The sequence below is a fragment of the Hylobates moloch genome, unplaced genomic scaffold (genome assembly GCF_009828535.3).
Source record: "Hylobates moloch isolate HMO894 unplaced genomic scaffold, HMol_V3 SCAFFOLD_9, whole genome shotgun sequence".
NCBI classification, from domain to species: Eukaryota; Metazoa; Chordata; class Mammalia; order Primates; family Hylobatidae; genus Hylobates; species Hylobates moloch.
Genome location: NW_026652284.1, coordinates 98,321,136 through 98,339,857, shown reverse-complemented (window position 1 = coordinate 98,339,857; position 18,722 = coordinate 98,321,136). Strand labels below are relative to the sequence as shown.

Here is an 18,722-nt window from a genome sequence, read left to right as displayed (position 1 = left end):
AATTAATTAGTTCCACAAGTGTTTATTTAGTGACGGACAGTGTTGTAACTGTTGAGGATATAACACTGAACGAAAAGACCAAGTCCTTGCCCCATGGAACTCACATTCTCTATGCAACACATCAATAATAAATGAAGAAGCCAATATATAGAATGTCAGGTGCTGATTAGTGCTAAGAAGAAAAGTAAAGGAGGGTGAGGGGATCGGCAAATAGAAGGGGTGCTGCTGTTTTATTTAGGGTGGTTAGAGAAGGCCTTACTAGTAAGGTGGCATCTGAGGAGAGACTTGAAGGAAGCGAGGGAGTGCGCTAGGTGGATTGGGGTGCAGACTGGCAGAGACAAGTGCGTGCAGGGGCCCTGAGGCAGGGACATGTTTCCCATGCATGACAAATAACAAGGTCACCAGCCTGGCTGGAGCACAGTGAGTACATCAGGAGGGAGGGAGAGAGATATGGGCAGGAAATGGGGTGAGAGGATGTGGTGAAGGGAGGTGAGGGACGGTTAAGAAAAATCCTGCGGGACCTTGTAGGTAATTGAAACGGCTTTATCTCTTAGTGGAGAGAGACAGGGATCCCTTGAGGGCTTTGACCAGAGGAGCTACATGGTTTGAAACAGATCATTGTTAAAGGATTTACAATGGACCAACTCGCCCTCTGTGAAGATAATCCTGGTTAGTAATATTTCCACTTCAAACCACAGACCAAGTCTTGCTTTGAGGACTACCAAGGGGCCTTTTAAAAAGATTTTTCATCAGACTTATTGGGATATGATTGACAAATAAAAATTGTATATACATTTACGATGTTCAACATGATTTGATGTATGTATACATTGTGAAATGATTACTATTATCAAGCTAATTAACCCATCTGTCATGGCACATAGTTATCTTTGTGTGTATGTGTATGTGTGTGTGTGTGGTGAGGTACTTAAGATCTACTGTCTTAGCAAATTCCAGGTATACAATACAGCATTATTAACCACAGTCACCATGCCGTATGTTAGATCCCCAGAACTTACTCATCTTATAACTGAATGTTTATATTCTTTGACTAACATCTCGCGATTGCCCCAAACTCCCAGACCATGGCAACCACCATTATACTCTCTGCTTCTGTGAGTTCGACTTTTTTAGGTTCCACAGATAGGTCAGATCCACACAGAAGTGCGGTATTTGTCTTTCTATATCTTGCTTCTTTCACTGAGCATAAGGTTCATCCCTGTTGTCTCAACTGGTAGGATTTCCTGCTTCTTATGGCTGAATAATATTCCATTGCACATACGTACCACATTTTCTTCATTCATCAATCAACAGACATTTAGGTTGTTGCCACGTATTGGTTATCGTGAATAACACTGTAGTGAACATGGGAGTGCAGACACCTTTTTGGCATGTTGATTTCATTTCCTTTGGATATATACCTAGAAGTAAGATTGCTAGGTGACATGGTAATTATACTTTTAAATTTTTGAGAATTTCCCTATCATTTTCTACAATGGCCATATGAATTTACAGTCCCACCAACAGTGTGCAAGGGTTCTCTTTTCTTCATATTGCTCCAAACGTTGTTATCTTTTGTCTTTCTGATTACAGCCATTCTAATAGGTATGAGGTAGTATTTCACTGTGGTTTTAATTTGTATTTCCCTGATAATTAACAATGTTGAACACATTTTTATATGCCCACTGGCCATTTGAATGTCTTTTTTGAAAAATGTCTATTTAGGTCCTTTGCCTTTTTTTTTTTTTTTTTTTTTTGCCATTGAGTTGTGTGAGTTCTTTGTATATTTTGGATATTAACCCCGTATCAGTGTTTGGTTTGCAAATATTTCCTTTCCTTCTGTTGGTTGCCTTTTCATTTGTTGATTGTTTCCTTTACTGACTGTGCAGAAGATTGTTAGTTTGATGTATTCCACTTGTTATTTTTGCTTTTGTTGCCTGTACTTATGAGCTCTTTCTTTTCAAGTTTGTACAAGTACTGTGGTGAAGCTGAATTTTACTAAGTCATTCATTCATTTGAATCAGTGATTGAGCTTCACCCAAGTGCCAGGTACTGCCCTTGGCATTTGGGATAAAAGAGTGAGTAGGACAAACAGTGCTCCTCCTCTCAGGCGCTTCCTTACTGTGAAGAAACGGTTAACAAGCAAACAAATAGAGGAGATTTCAGCTAATAAGGGTTAGGAAAAAATAAAACAGAGGAGACAAAATGATGGTGCCATTCTTGGGGCTACTTTTAAGATTACAGTTGGAGTTTGAAAAGTGGAACTTAGGCTAATGGTGTTACACATGTAGAGCAATTTACAGTTTACAAATTGAGGCCAGGCGCGGCGGCTCACGCCTATAATCCTAGCACTTTGGGAAGCTGAGGTGGACGGATCACTTGAGGTCAAGAATTCGAGAGCAGCCATGGCCAACATGGCAAAACCCCATCTCTACTAAAAATACTAAAATCTGCCGGGCATGGTGGCGGTTGCCTGTAATCCCAGCAATCTGGGAGACTGAGGCAGGATAATCACTTGAAACCGGGAGGCGGAGGTTGTAATAAGCTGAGACCACACTGCTGCACATTCCAGCCTGGGTGACAGAGCCAGACTCTGCTAAAAAAAAGAAAAAAAAAAAAAAAAAAAAACTGCTGGCAAGAAATATATTATTATCCTGACTTTTCAAACAAGAAACTGGAGGTCCACTGAAATTAAGCCACATGCCCAAGGCATTAGTAAATGGCAGATCTGGGGTCTGAATCCAAGTTTTCTCTAATTGTCAGTACCAAAGTTTTTCTGACAGTACGCAACACTTTGGGATGTGCAGGTAGAGATGGGTAACACTGGGGCCTGGGATAAGGAAATTAGCCATAATTAGGCAAGAAAGGCAGGAAGCACATGCCAAAACATAAACAGAACACAAAAGAGTAAAGAGGGTAGCTAGCTCCCTCTAAGGTCATGCAAAACAACTGGCAAGATATAGAGGGGCCGGGCAAGGTGGCTCACGCTGTAATCCCAGCACGTTGGGAGGCCAAGGTGTGCAGATCACTTGAGGTCAGGAGTTCAAAACCAGCTTGGCCAATATGGCAAAACCCCCTCTCTACCAAAATAAAAAAAAAATTAGCCAGGCCTGGTGGTGCACACCTGTAATCCCAGCTACTCTGGAGGCTGAGGGAGGCAAATCACTTGAATCTGGGAGGCAGAGGTTCTAGTGAGCCGAGATCCTGACACTGCACTCCAGCACATATATATATATATATATATATATATATATATATAGTGCTGGAGTGCATATACACACACACACACACACACAGAGAGAGAGAGAGAGAGCCTCCAGTCCCACAGCCCCACTTCACTGGGCTGAGATAATCTGCACCCTGATCAGAAGAGAAGGCCTCCTGCCTTGAACGGTTGTTCTTAGCAACTTGGGCTGGGGGGAGCTTTGGGTCACATGTGGTTTCTATCACTGCCTTTATCTGCATCGTTGTCACTGTATTTGGAAGATGACTGAATCCTCATTCCTGTCCCAGGCATCTCTACATTGTGCAGGGGGTTCGAGTCAAATCTGGAAAAGCTGTCTCATCTTTGGCAGGTCAGAAATAGGGAGAGGCTTCAGGAATGTACAGTAATGTCCCACCCATGCCCCTTCCCTGCTTTATTAAAACAAATCTGAAACAACAGAGGTCTGAAACTTTCCACTCTATCATTTCACACTGCCTTGTTATAACCCTGCCCTTCATCCACACCCCGCTGGGTTTTTGCAGCCTGAGGGAAGCTGGGAAGTGTCTGCTCCTAGCTCTCAGTCACTCCCATAATAAACAATCACTAAACAGCCGGCTGCCCTAGGCAACTGTCCTGCTTGCCCGAGCCCTGAGAGTTTAGCTAGGCCAGAGGGGCCCTGAGACTTTAGCTAGGCCAGAGGGTGGGAGGTGTTTTCTGTAAAGCAATGTTCAGGATCTGAGGCCAGGGAATTTGACTTTGACCAGAGATACTGTGTGGGAGCCTAGCACATCTTTGTGGACCTGGAGGATCTTTAGCGGGACTACTCCTCGGTTACCTGAGTTATCCAATGAAGTTCTTCCATTGGGGGTGGCAGGAGCTTGGGCCAAGGAGTGGGAGGTCAATGAGGGAAGGACCAACTATTTGGCACTAATTGTAAATAAGATCGTTTTCCTGATACAAGTTTCCCTTCTATAGCTGGGACAGTTGGCAATTCTACCAGTCATATGTCCTTAAGAGATATCTTTAAAACCACCACCACCACCGCCACCAAGAGAATAACATCACTTTGAGGACTGGGGCAAGCTTAAATTAACTGGTTTCCCTGCAGCCATTAGAAAATTTCTTTTTTCTCTGTGATTGGATCTCTTGGAAGCTTTCTTCATAATAGACAGAGGGGGTTCAGGCAAGGCTGCCTAAGTAGATAATGAGGGTTTAGGATAGCCGTCTTTTAGCACAGAGGCAGGCATGAAGGATTGCAACAATTCCTCTTGATTGTAATAATTCCTCTTTATTGTTGGGCATTGGGGTGTTTCCTTGGTTTAAAAAACATGTGCTATGTAGGGGAGGAGTAAGGGGAGATTGTTTTAATGCTTAGCAGAAAACTGAAATACTGGGTCTCGGAGAGTGAAGGAGGGCTGGGAGAGGCAGCTTTCGTATCGGCGGTCGCTTTCTATGAAGTCTTCCTTTCCTCCCTGCTTCCCTCCTTCAAAGCATCTTTCTCTAGGCGTTCCGGCAGGCAGCCCAGGAGACCGGATTCTCCAGGGCGCCCGGGGCAGCGCGGCACGGGGCCCCTGCCGGTGCCTCCTTCCCCGGCCGCCGCGTTTCCGCAGGCGCCTCTGGTCCCCGGAACGGCGCAGGCCGAGATCCGGGCCTGGGCGCGCCGAGGGGCCGCGGGGCTCACACCGGGCCGTCCTGCGCTCCACCTGCCCGGCAGCCCGCCGGCAGCACGCAACCCGGGAACCCCGGCTACCCGCGCCCCCCGCGCCCCCCGCGCCCCCAATGCCGCGCCGGCGCCTCAGCCCGCGGCCGGGGGTTATGAATGGGCGCAGCGGAAGCACCGCCCCCCCCGGACGTGACGCTCGGCCAATGGCAGCGCGGGCTGCGTGGATGGATGAGGTCAGCGCTGTCGTGTCGGGAATGGAATGTGTAAGTGTAACATTCAGAACCGGGTAACATTCGGCGACCGAACGCGGCGGTCGACAGCGATCGCGCGGGGGCCTGCGAAGCGCCGCTCGGGGCCGGCACTGCCCGCGGGGAGGACGCGCCGCCGCCGCCACCCAGCGCCGCCGCCGCCGCCGCCTCCAGCCGGGCCGCCGCGCGTCCCGGGGGCCGGCCCCGCGAGCGCAGGAGTAAACACCGCCGGAGTCTTGGAGCCGCTGCAGAAGGGAATAAAGAGAGATGCAGGGATTTGTGAGGTTACGGCGCCCCAGCTGCAAGATGCACTAGCCGGCTGAACCCGGGATCGGCTGACTTGTTGGAACCGGAGTGCTCTGCACGGAGAGTGGTGGATGAGTTGAAGTTGCCTTCCCGGGGCTCATTTTCCACGCTGCCGAGAGGAATCCGAGAGGCAAGGCAATCACTTCATCTTGCCATTGATTGGGTATCAGGAGCTTTTTTTTTCTCCCCTCTCTTTCTTTTCCTCCGTCTTGTTGCATGCAAGAAAATTACAGTCCGCTGCTCGCCCGCCCTGGGTGCGAGATTTTCAGCCCCGCTCTCTCCCGTGCATTGTGCAACCCAAAGATGAAAGACCGAAGGGGAGAAAGTTAAAGAAATCGCCCACATGCGCTGGATCAGTCCACGGCTTGGGGAAAGGCATCCAGAGAAGGTGGGAGCGGAGAGTTTGAAGTCTTTACAGGCGGGAAGATGGCGGACTGGAGCTGAAAGTGTTGATTGGGAAACTTGGGTGATTCTTGTGTTTATTTACAATCCTCTTGACCCAGGCAGGACACATGCAGGCCAAAAAACGCTATTTCATCCTGCTCTCAGCTGGCTCTTGTCTCGCCCTTTTGTTTTATTTCGGAGGCTTGCAGTTTAGGGCATCGAGGAGCCACAGCCGGAGAGAAGAGCACAGCGGTCGGAATGGCTTGCACCACCCCAGTCCGGATCATTTCTGGCCCCGCTTCCCGGACGCTCTGCGCCCCTTCGTTCCTTGGGATCAATTGGAAAACGAGGATTCCAGCGTGCACATTTCCCCCCGGCAGAAGCGAGATGCCAACTCGAGCATCTACAAAGGCAAGAAGTGCCGCATGGAGTCCTGCTTCGATTTCACCCTTTGCAAGAAAAACGGCTTCAAAGTCTACGTATACCCGCAGCAAAAAGGGGAGAAAATCGCCGAAAGTTACCAAAACATTCTAGCGGCCATCGAGGGCTCCAGGTTCTACACCTCGGACCCCAGCCAGGCGTGCCTCTTTGTCCTGAGTCTGGATACTTTAGACAGAGACCAGTTGTCACCTCAGTATGTGCACAATTTGAGATCCAAAGTGCAGAGTCTCCACTTGTGGAACAATGGTAGGAATCATTTAATTTTTAATTTATATTCCGGCACTTGGCCTGACTACACCGAGGACGTGGGGTTTGACATCGGCCAGGCGATGCTGGCCAAAGCCAGCATCAGTACTGAAAACTTCCGACCCAACTTTGATGTTTCTATTCCCCTCTTTTCTAAGGATCATCCCAGGACAGGAGGGGAGAGGGGGTTTTTGAAGTTCAACACCATCCCTCCTCTCAGGAAGTACATGCTGGTATTCAAGGGGAAGAGGTACCTGACAGGGATAGGATCAGACACCAGGAATGCCTTATATCACGTCCATAACGGGGAGGACGTTGTGCTCCTCACCACCTGCAAGCATGGCAAAGACTGGCAAAAGCACAAGGATTCTCGCTGTGACAGAGACAACACTGAGTATGAGAAGTAAGTGCTGGGCTGGCGTGTCTTTGGGAGTCAGCATTGGGCCCTGCCGGCCTTGGTCCGGGTGTGAAGTTGGGGGATGGGGTGAGGGCGGATGAGCCCTCAGTCCTCTTCCCTCTTTGAGCCTGAAACTGAGCAAATCCGGTTCAGGTGTGCAGCTAGAGACCAGGGACGGAGAGTTGGAGCTCCTCGGGCAAACTGAAAAGCCTGGAGCACCTTCCCGAGCCAAGTAGGTGACAGAATCTCCCTCTTGCTTAGGAAACCTGCAGGGCGGCGTGTCTCCTGTTAAGAGCCGGGGTTAGATCCAAGTTTAATAACTGCACTTCAGGCATGGGTACTGGAGGGTGTTTCTGAGGGTGTCTAGAGACCCGGAGAGGCTGTGATCTACCCAAAGTCCAGAGACCTTCCACCAAGAGTGATGCTTTTGTTTGCTTTTCTCATGAGCGGGGATACCTACTTTCCCAGGAGTTTTCCCAACCTCACATTTTCTGTAAGCCTGTAATTCATGTTAGCCGTGGAAATGTTTAAATTTTATCGAACTTTGTGTGGCCCTTTCCTCTCTCCCCCATGGCATTGACTTTTATGAAGGGAGACTGTAAACTTGTTGGGCCTGTGGCTTTGCATGCATGCATGCATGCATGCATTCATTCATTCATTCATTCATTTATTAATTCATTCATTTCTGTATGTGTCCTGTCTCTTTCCTAGGATAAACTTTTTTTTTTTTAATGTGGGCCTCAGTCCCACTGCCTAAACTCCAGTTGCTAATTTAGATTTCCAGTTCCCTTTTGTCTTTATCTATTTACGTATAAATTGTAGACTGTTACTCTTTGAATGGGTGTGAGATGCCTCCTTACCCTCTGTAGTGAGGCAAGTTTTGTCCAGTTGCTAAGTAACTGAATTGGTTACTTTGTAGACCTTTTCACTCTTCCTTTTTCCTTCCCCATGACAGTAACTGACACGGGATTTGGAGTCAAAGCTAAATTCCACAAATCTGCTTTATCCTGAGCTTAGTGGACCAGTTTCCTAGTAGGTGGGGTTGCCGCCCAGACTCTCACTTATATCTGGCTATGAGTTAGTGAGTTCCTACAGTGCATTTCCACGTTACGCCAGTTAAAAACCAGAGCAGCCTTGTGCTACCCAGGGAAGGAAGGGGAACCTCTCAGCTGAGTACAAGAGGAACTGGCAGAGGTTGGCAGATTTTGCAATTGATTCATGAAATGCAGAATAGGGGAAATGCTTCGCAAACCTGATTGGAACAGGAAGGGGTATGGTGGGAAACTGGCCTTGAAATGAAAGGTTTGATTGTTGTCTGTGCATTTTTTCAGACACTAGGGCCTCTATAGGAGTGATTGGAAGGGAAATTAAAGTCCTCCAAGACTTGATCATAGAGAGTGAAGGAGAAAGTATCAAGCACTCAGGTTGAGCTTTTCAACCCCCAATACCTTTTGCTTTTCAGGCATAAGAAAAGCCGGAGACTAAGATCAATTATGAATCCATGTTTTCCTCTCATCCAGGGGCAGTTATGTGTGAATGTGCAGTTGCAATGGATTACAGTTTTCTCATAAAAGACATTTAAACTATGGTTAGTAATGAACTGCTTTGTTTATACGACATTTACATTGACCTATTCCTGTGGGTGCTTGTAAGAAAAAAATGCTTATAGCCTTTCAGGAATTTCTTTGTCTGGTTTATGGTGGAGTAACTCGAGAGGAAGTCTAACCTTTCAGTGTCTTCTAAAGCAGTCTCACAGAATTCTGTGGAAGGATTCTGTTCTTCATCCTTCTAAAAGGGCTAAAGCTGAGATTTCAGCTTAGGAAATTTGAATTATATATATTGGAAAATACCCTTAATCCAAGTGAGTAATATCTTTCTTACCCTTTTATTCCCAAAAGAAATATTACATTTCTACGTTTTCTGCGGAATGGAAGCATTTTCTAGAGATCAGCAATGAAGGGAGGGGTTGGTTTCTTTAAAACTTTAATTTTTACTAAATTTAACTAATTTTTGACCCTGTGATTGGGCCAAGAAATATGACACCCACACTTTGGTTTATGTTTAAAGACCACAAAGGGTCAGGACCTCAGGATTGGGTCTGATCAGAAAAGTGGCATTTAGTAGAAAAGCAAGTTTGCTCTTTCTCCCAAGCAGGGATCTCTTAAGCAGGGACACTTCTGGATTTTCCTTATGTTCCCCTTTAGCATACCTTCCAGCCCTAAACTTGCATGATAGCCCGGGATGGCACTGCAAAAGGTTTACATTCACTCGCCTGGTACACCTGGAGTTTTGACTCATTCCTCTGAGTGGGTTAGCAGAATTATTTGTCTTTGAGAAATGGTGCTTACAAACTTTATTGCCTTTTATTATTGGTTTTGGAACACATGAAGATGAGGCAAGAACTCTTAAATTTGGAGATACGCTAGCAGAGCAAGCAACGTGTGTTGTGCTCTGGCGTAAGAGCAACTACTGTGCTACTTATATTGATGCTTTCTGGAAGATAGCCTTAGATATGTGAGATGCAGAACTCCTCAAGTCAAGATATGCCAATCTCTCTAGCGCTTTAGGTGGAGGCGATATTGAAGTTAGGTCTGTAGATGTGATCTGTGTAAGTTTGGCTTCTCATACTGACTCATGGTGTGACTTTTGATTAGTCACCTTGAGCATTAGTTTGGGTTTTGCAGAGTGGGTTTCAGACTGCTTCAGGGGTGCTGTAAGCACTCATTTGGTAATGGCTTGTAAAAACACAATCAATTTTCATCTAGCTTATTAGCAAGTGTCCCTGGAAAAAAAAGCTTCAATTTAATTTGCTCCCTCAAGCAATCACCTGTAAGTTTCCTTTGGAGTAAACTTTATGGGGTCTGATGACTAGATTGAAAATTTATGGTATTATGGTCAAGTTAGAGTATATACAAATATAGAGTATATACAAATGTTTCAACTAAAAATAGGTTGCTTTTGGTGAAATAGAGTATTATGTGTCGGTAAAGAATTTAGTGCTAAGAGCAGTGACTTCTGTCTCACCTACGCCTTTGTGAAAGTTAGACGTTGATTACAAAGGTATAGAAGAGCTACAAGGAATGAAAGAAAATACTTTTCTCTTGTAATAGAGAGAAAATAAATTTCTTTTGTCATTTTTTGACCCAGATGTTAAGGATTATATTAAAATATCAATTTTTATGATAGCTGTAATTATTTTTTATCAGTTATATATTTTAACACATGTGGATAATGCCAGCTAAAATAAGTCATTGCAGTATTAGATGAGTTGTAATGATGCTTTAGAGAAATTCTTTGTATTTTATGTTCTTTCAGCTGCTTGTGCATCCTTATAGAATTATTGTATTTTTGCATGAACTTCATAGTTCATATCCCTACAAAGGGCATTATTGTGAAACTTTAGATTCTGCTATTTGAAATAGAGGAAAGAGAGGGAAAGGAGAGGTGGCTTCTATCTTTGACCCCCTCCAAGGAAAGCAAGGGTGAATATTTAAAGCTTTTCTGGGAACAGGCAAGATTGTGTGCAATTCTTTTTGATATTTCCCTTTTTCTGTGTTTGCTAACACTGTACCTCACCATCCTGGTATCTTCAAGGGTCTTGGAGGTAAGTGATCATTCAGCTTCCAACATCCTGATTTTTTTTTTTTTTTTTTGAGATGGAGTCTCGCTCTGTCGCCCAGGCTGGAGTGCAGTGGCGCAATCTCGGCTCACTGCAAGCTCCGCCTCCCGGGTTCACGCCATTCTCCTGCCTCAGCCTCTCCGAGTAGCTGGGACTACAGGCGCCCGCCACCACGCCCGGCTAATTTTTTTGTATTTTTAGTAGAGACGGGGTTTCACCGTGGTCTCGATCTCCTGACCTCGTGATCCGCCCGCCTCAGCCTCCCAAAGTGCTGGGATTACAAGCGTGAGCCACCGCGCCCGGCTCCAACATCCTGATTTTTACAGATGTAGAAACTGAGGGACAGAATGTTTCAGGGATTTGCTTAAGGCAAGAAAACTGGTGACAAGGGTAGCACTAGAATGCAGGCCCCCTGAATTCTGCCTTGATCTGCAGTCTTTCATTTCTATTCTCAGGCACCGTTGAAAATTCACCAGCCATGAGGAGATCCTTATTAATGGTGTTTGTTATGGGATTTCTCTTAGAATTCTTCAGTAATCTGATGAAAACTTGGAGGACAACCTTTGCAAAAATAAATGATAAGTAAATAAATAAAAGCGTGTACACAATTTGTTATATGGTTTCAGGGGCTGACACACACCTCCCACTGAGGGCATCATCAGACGTACAAACTCTTGCTCTGGGAGTTTACATTTTGCCTGTTTGTTTAGTTGGGTAGGTCTGTGGAGCTGTTTAGTCTAAGTAGGAGTTTTTTGAACCTTTCAATTTGGCCCTAAGGGGTTTAGGGAATAGACCATGCACTGACTGAACAGTAAGTTGAATTGCATACACTTACAGCAAAAAGAAAATATGTGCAAGGCAAGTAAAAATGCTAAATGCTTTTTTCTTTTTTTCGTCATTATCCCAAACTGTATTAACAGACACCTTGAGCAAGTTCATGATCCAGCAGCGAACCTTAGATAAATGTTTTCCTTCTCCAAAATGAAAGGTGGGAATTGCGATTCTCGGGTTTTCAATGTAAAATATTGGCGCCTTTCTTCCCACAGTTGTACAATAGCACAAAAGCATTTCTAAAATAAACCCAATTAGCACAGTTAAAAAATAAGGTAGGGCCAGCCCTATGGAAAATTATGAAGTTGGCAAGTTTGTCTTCTGACACTGAGATTCTGATTCTCTCCTTCCTTTCTTGCCTCTTTCTAAACTGCTTTCTGGAGAGCACCTGAGAACCTCAATCACAAGGAATCCCTGAGTAAAGGCTGGGGTGTTATTTGCTACTTTCGGGGACATTTGGATTATTACTGGATTCAGCCTAGCAAATGAGGGTTTCCAGTGGAGTCTGTGATCTAAGCTAGGGGCCTGCAGGATTTTACTCTACGAATAATGGCTTACTGCTAAGGTTTGGGCAGGTCCTGCCGATTGGAGGCCACCTTTGGTCCCCCTGACTGTGACAGCAGCTTTGGATGGCAAAAGGGGAGATGCTACACCTGCAGGTAGTGTTAGTTTTTTCTGTCAGAAGTCTTGAGGATCTGCCTTCCCAGAACGCAGTGCTAGAAACTCCTGCCAATAATGACCTTTAATATGCCAATGTCACAGCAGAAGTTGTGCTTGGTAGGGCCTGGCTGCTTTGCTCACAACCGTCTTGAAGGTGTCTTCTCAGGCTATGTTGCTGGTGTGTAAACGGAGGTAAACAGTGGTAAGGTGACTTGCCTGAGGCTACGCAGCCTGTAAGTGGCTGAATTGAGGCTAAAACCCAGGTTTTCTGGCCTGAGTTCTCTGTTCTTTTCACCGAGAAAAGAACATTCATTGCTACCTCACTGCATTCGCTTTGCAGCACTGTGTATTCAGAATGAACCAGGTGAGACAAAGTGGTCATTGGCTTCTGCAGGCTCCCGGACGTGTTTCATGTTCAAACATGAACGCGGGAGCTTATGTTTCCATGAGGTTAATAACTACAGGTTGAGCTTCCCTAATCCAAAGGTCCAAAATGCTCCAAAATCTGAAACTTTTGACCACTGACATGAGCATTTTGGATTTCGGATTTTTGAATTAGGGATGTCCAACTCTAAGTATACAATGCAGATATCTCAAAATCTAAAAAAATCCAAAATTTGAAACACTTTTGGTCTCAAGCATTTCAAGCATTTTAGGCCAAGTCCTTCTCAGCCTAAATTGTGTATTTGAAACAAGGTATTTTCTGAACAAGGTGTTTGAGAAGTAGCTATTGCCATGTAATAATTACCTAGTGCTTCCTTCATACTCTGGAAGAAGAAAATAGTGCGATTTTTTTCTCTCGAGGTGATAAATGTGAATGTCGTATGCAGTGGCCATGTCATCAGAACAGCTGTGCCAGCCCACTGCGTGGAACGTGCACATGCTTCAGGTTGTACGGAATTAACTTTCTTTAGATAAGGGATAACTAACATTCATTTCAGATAACAGATATTCAACCTATAATTGTTTTTATTTAAAAGCTCTTCCACCTTGACCAGTTTCCTGTAAGAAACAGGATTCCTTCCAAACTAGAAGATTTGCTGAGTACCTGTTATTTGAATTTACTTTTATTAGTTCATATAATGTTTCAACAACAGCATGAGTTAGGTTATATCCCCATTTTACAGATTAGAATGTAGGCCCCTGAGAGAGTAAAGTAACAAGCTCAGTGTCACATCTAGTGAGTAAACAGCAGGGTTCCTACCTGGGTACTTAGATTCCAAAGTCCATTCTCTTCTACAAAATGTTACCACCTTAAAGAATCAGAGTTTCTACCTGTTACATATTAACTTTTAACAAGTGAAGCGTGAGTCAGGTGTTTGTATATGGATCTTTTTCCATTGCTTTACTTTATGAACATGTTTCCCGAGGAAAAAGTTTGGTTCAGAGATGTCATAAAGATGGCCCCTAAACCTGATATTTAAGCACTGAACTCCCTGAACTCTTCTGTTCAACGGGCATTGGAATTGTTTCTGTGTAGATTCTGCTTGTAATTCTCTCCTAGGGTTCTTCTAAGAAAAGTGAGGAAGCTGATTAGCAATCTGTCTGTGTGACCTTTCCCCTACTGATAGCATCCTGCAGGGTGTCCCTCTGTGACTGTAAGTGAAAGTGAACCCTGGAGATGTCACTGCAGGTGGACGGGTATCAGAGTGACTGCTACCCCAGGTACACATTGTGATCCAATAGAATAGAAATGAAAGGCCTACGGGAATATTCTGTTTCTGGAACATAGCACACGCAATGCCTCCAGGACCTAAGGCTCTCTAAAAGAAAAACAGTGCTTAAAAAATTATAAACGTTATACACAGGCTGAGCACAGTGGCTCATGTCTGTAATCCCAGCACTTTGGAAGGCTAAGGCGGGAGGATTGCTTGAGCCCAGGAGTTCTAGATCATACTAGCCTGGGTAACACAGTGAGATCTTATCTTTACTAAACATGAAAAAATTAGCTGGGCATGGTGGTGCACACCTGTAGTCCCAGCTACTTGGGAGACTGAGGTGGGAGGATTGCTTGAGTCTGGGACATTGAGGCTGCAGTGACCGATGGTGGCACCACTGCACTCCACCCTGGACAATAGAGCAAGACCTTATCTTTCTTTTTTTTTTGAGACAGAGTTTCCCTCTCGTTGCCCAGGCTGGAGTGCAATAGCGCGATCTCGGCTCACCGCAACCTCCTCCTCCCGGGTTCAAGCGATTCTCCTGCCTCAGCCTCCCGAGTAGCCGGGATTACAGGCATGTGCCACCACACCCGGCTAATTTTGTATTTTTAGTAGAGACGGGGTTTCTCCATGTGGTCAGGCTGGTCTCGAACTCCTGACCTTAGGTGATCCGCCCACCTCGGCCTCCCAAAGTGCTGAGATTACAGGCATGAGCCACCGAGCCCGGCCAACCTTGTCTGTCAAAGAAAGAAAGAAAGAGAGAAAGAGAAAGAGAGAGAGAGAGAGGGAGGGAGGGAGAGAGAGACAGAGAGAGAGAGAGAGAGAAAGAAAGAAAGAAAGAGTATGCATAGCCTTTGTGGAAGATTGGGAAAATACAGAAGATTGGAATACGTAATTAAATTTCTTTCCTAATTCTATTACAAGTGTTAGCCACTATTGGTAAACTTTGATGTAGTCAGTCTATTCTAGCACATATATACACCTATATGTTTTATATGGCTCTGTCTCTGCATATCCAAGTACCCTGGATAGATAGGTTAATTATTATTTAATTAATGGTGAGTAAATAATGAATTCAACACATTTTTCTTAAGTGTCTTGTTTGTGCCAGACACATATGTATTGGAGCTGGGGCTACTTTGGCAAACAAAACAAACTCCTACCCATTCACCTTACCATTCTAGTCTGTCCGTTTTGTAAAGTTGAAGTCAGACTTTAAATGTATTTTTGGATGTTATTTTTTTTCCTAACATTATCCAAGGGCATTTTTCTGTTCTAGTAAATTGTTTGGAAAATAGGATTTTTAAGGTGTGATTTTTTTTTTTTTCTAACCCATGGCTGGACCAGAGTTTGCGTAACCATTTACATTTTCTTACATATAGTTTATTTATTTATTATTATTTTGAGACAGAGTCTTGCTCTGTCACCCAGGCTGGAGTACAGTGGTGCGATCTCGGCTTACTGCAACCTTCGCTTCCTGGGTTCAAGGGATTCTCCTGCCTCAGCCTCCTGAGTAGATGGGATTACAGGCACCCACCACCACACCCGGCTAATTTTTGTATTTTTAGTAAAGATGGGGTTTTGCTGTGTTGGCCAGGCTGGTCTTGAATTCTTGATCTGAGGTGATCTACCCGCCTTGGCCTCCCAAAGTACTGGGATTACAGGCGTGAGCTACGGCACCCAGCCTTCTTACATATTTAACTTGGTTTTTTTTCCTCATTAGAATTAGTCTGTAATGGGTTTCACCTTGTTGAGTGTTTTCTTCTTGACTAGGGTCTCTCTTTCAAAACACAATATAGAACTTCCTGTCCTGTCCTCTCTAACTCCCCACTGCAATCCCATTCTGGACTATAGCTGTTTTTAAGGTGAACACCCATTTAGTGAAGTAGCCATCATTAAATGACTGCTTAGATAAACATTTGTAGGTGTTAATTGGTCCTGCCAGGGGGCCTTTGAAGCTCCACTGCTCTGGTCTCTTTGAAGTTTTGTTTTTCTCCAGCCAAAATCCTCCCTGGTCTCTTACTGAGCAGGCATCCCTAGACTTCTCTCCAAGCACTGTGCACATAACCTTGCCTGGGATTTCAGAATCTGCAGGCCTTACCTAGGTAGATGTTACTCTTCTAGCTAATTGTATTCAGTTTATCAAGGCATTTGTTTCTGTTTTCTCTTTGGTTGTTGACTCCATGGACCATAGGAGGTAAATTTGGACAGGTTGCTTTGACTTTTGGGCATAAGTAAGGCCTGGGATTTTAAGTGTAAAGGAGGCACTATTCTAAGTGATTTAAAAACAGACAGAAAAGGAGAAATTTGTGAGGATACACAGCCTCTTTTTGTGTACCCTTTTGTCTTCCGTGAAGCCCTTTAGAAGGGAGAGCCTGTGGCCCTGCACCATAACAGTAGCTGATCCCCTAAAATTCCTGGACTAGGTTTTTAACTTCTCAGCCTCAGTTTCCACATCTGGAAATGGGGATCATAATACTGGTCTCATAGGGTTGTTAAAGAAGATCAAATGAGGTGGAGTGTGTCAGACTGCACCTTGTAAACGTTAATGTGCTCTACAGGGTGGTGGTATTATGAAACTCATCTTCCTGCTATTTTCTAACCAACAACAGAGGTTCATTTAGTTTGGAAACTTAGCTCTTCCTAACTAAGCCACAGGAATAACTTGTCTCTACTTTGATACTGAAGTCCTCAGGAAATTGTGGTAGGTGCCCTGGAAGTCCAGCCATTGTTTCTATAAAGACCTACAGGGGTCCTCAAGCTGGGGCTTGCATGTGTGTGGGGTAGGGGTGGAAGCAGTTCCCTGGGGCAGTCAGACACTTCTTTGACTCCATGGCATTCAAGTTCCCTGGTTGACTGCTCTGTTAATACAGGTCTCTTCTCCAGTTGATTTTTTTTTTTTCTTTTTGAGATGGAGTCTGGCTCTGTCGCCAGGCTGGAGTGCAGTGGCGCAATCTCAGCTCACTGCAACCTCTGCCTCCTGGGTTCAAGCGATTCTCCTGACTCAGCCTCCTGAGTAGCTGGAACTACAGGTGCATGCCACCATGCCCAGCTAATTTTTGTATTTTGAATAGACAGGGTTTCACCGTGTTAGCCAGGATGGTGTCGATCTCCTGACCTCGTGATCCACCCGCCTCGGCCTCCCAAAGTGCTGGGATTGCAGGTGTGAGCCTCCGCACCCAGCCTCCGATTGACTTTTAAGTCCTCGCCAGTTGAGGGTAACATTTGGAGGGACACCTTGTGTGAGTGGAGCTCAGCTACTGGGAAGCCTTCCTCGGCCAGGTCAGCAGGCCCTTATGTTGCAAAGAGCAGAAAATCATTTGGGCTACCTTAAGTTTTGGGATTTATTGTGAGGGGACATGGGACAGAAACTGAACTGAAACTGCTCTAGTAAGTTCTCAGGACCCACCACAATACCTGGGCCAGGCTCCTTTGTTCCTGCTCTATGCCTTCATGTCTTGCTTGGCTAGCACCTCTGGCCTTGTGTGTGTCTTCCAACCACTGGCCAGTCCTTCCTGAATTCTCTCGTCCAGGGCCTGGAGACCAGTCGGATTGACTTTTCCAGTAAGCATTGGTTACTGGGGAGAGCCATTCATATTAGGCCACGTCTTGGGTATGGTGGTGACCCGCTCAGTGAAACAACTGCCCTGTCATGTTGCCACTCTTGATTTACTTGGTGGTCATCCTTTTGCAAAAAAACAGCCCAAAGTTGCTTCCTGGAACAGAGGACTGTGGTTAAGGGGAAGTTGGCTGTGGCAGGCGCTGTTGAAGCCATATCCTGTTGGCATGCACATATTTGACCCCAGTTGATGATGAGGATAACAGCAAGAGCAACTCATATCTGAGGGCATCCTATGTGAGGATAACAGCAACAGCAACTCATATCTGAGTACATCCTATGTGCAAGATAATGGGAAGTATCTTCTTTAATCTTTATGTCCACCTAGCAGGAAGATACCCGTTTTATCTCCATTTTACAGATGAAGAAACTGAAGCAGACAGTGTTTAAAAGTGGTTTGCCTAAAAGCATACGCGTAGCAGATGAACTGAGGCCCTCTGACTTTTGAACCTGTGTCCTTAACCACAGCATCGTACTGCTTTTGAACAGCTGGAACTGATGTCATAAAGACCACACACTCACAAACAATAGTATGATTGATTTATAGAGTATCACTTGGGTTTCTGACCTAGAATTTATTTAATCTTATGTTAGAGAGACAATTCTAACCTGTTAGGTAATCTGGTTTCTCAGCCTACAGTAGATTAGAAACAGTACATTTAAAAATGAAAGAGGGATTCTTGCAGATAGTACTGGGAAGAAAGGACAGCTGGTAACCCAAATATAAGGAAGTGGGCCAGGAAATTATAAAATGTAATGCCCAGAAGAAGTAAAGAACCATGGCAGTTGAAGAACAGCTGGCCCAATGCCCAAGAATGTGTTCTACACGCTCCTCAGGAATGAATGTGCTTCCAAGTCCAACACCTACTGCCCTGCCTGTCACCAAGCACAGCTTCTGTGGATATTTGATGAACTATAACATGGTACAGTATTGACTTTGAAACATCATTTGTGTTCACTGTCCTTTGTTTAAGAATGTAGAAAAAGAAGTAATGTGTTTTATAACTTTTTTGAAAACCGTATGATTAATAAAATATACTGATGGTCTTAAGAGTAAGATCTCCATTTGAAAACTTGTCTACCAACTTTAGCAATTTCCACCAGGCCTCCAGAGAGACAGGGTCTCCTTTGGGTTAGCATTTGATTTCTGCTATTTGTTGCTAACTCTGATTTCCGGGTTTTCAAGATGCATATCAGTTTAAACCTAGGTGAAATGGTAAGTTTTCTGATCCTGTGGTGTAGGCCTGTAGTGCTAGCTATTCTTTTTTTGAGACAGAGTCTCGCTCTGTTGCCCAGGCTGGGGTGCAGTGACGCGAACCCGGCTTACTGCAAGCTCCACCTCCTAGGTTCACGCCATTCTCCTGCCTCAGCCTCCCGAGTAGCTGGGACTACAGGCGCCCGCCACCACACCAGGCTAATTTTTTTTTGTATTTTTTAGTAGAGAC

The 18,722-nt window shown here is 44.9% G+C and overlaps 1 protein-coding gene across 2 annotated transcripts in view; it reads left to right on the top strand.

Annotated features, from left to right (window-relative positions):
* The first annotated feature begins 5,149 nt into the window (after positions 1-5,149).
* EXT1 (exostosin glycosyltransferase 1) overlaps positions 5,150-18,722 on the top strand; it is a 322,323-nt gene continuing 308,750 nt past the window's right edge. For both annotated transcript variants that reach the window (XR_009214980.1, XM_032760316.2), the window contains exon 1: positions 5,150-6,896. Coding sequence is in view for 1 of the 2 variants with exons in the window: in XM_032760316.2 (XP_032616207.1) it covers positions 5,935-6,896 (962 nt within the window). In the remaining variant the exon portion in view is untranslated. The remainder of the gene's footprint in view (positions 6,897-18,722) is intronic.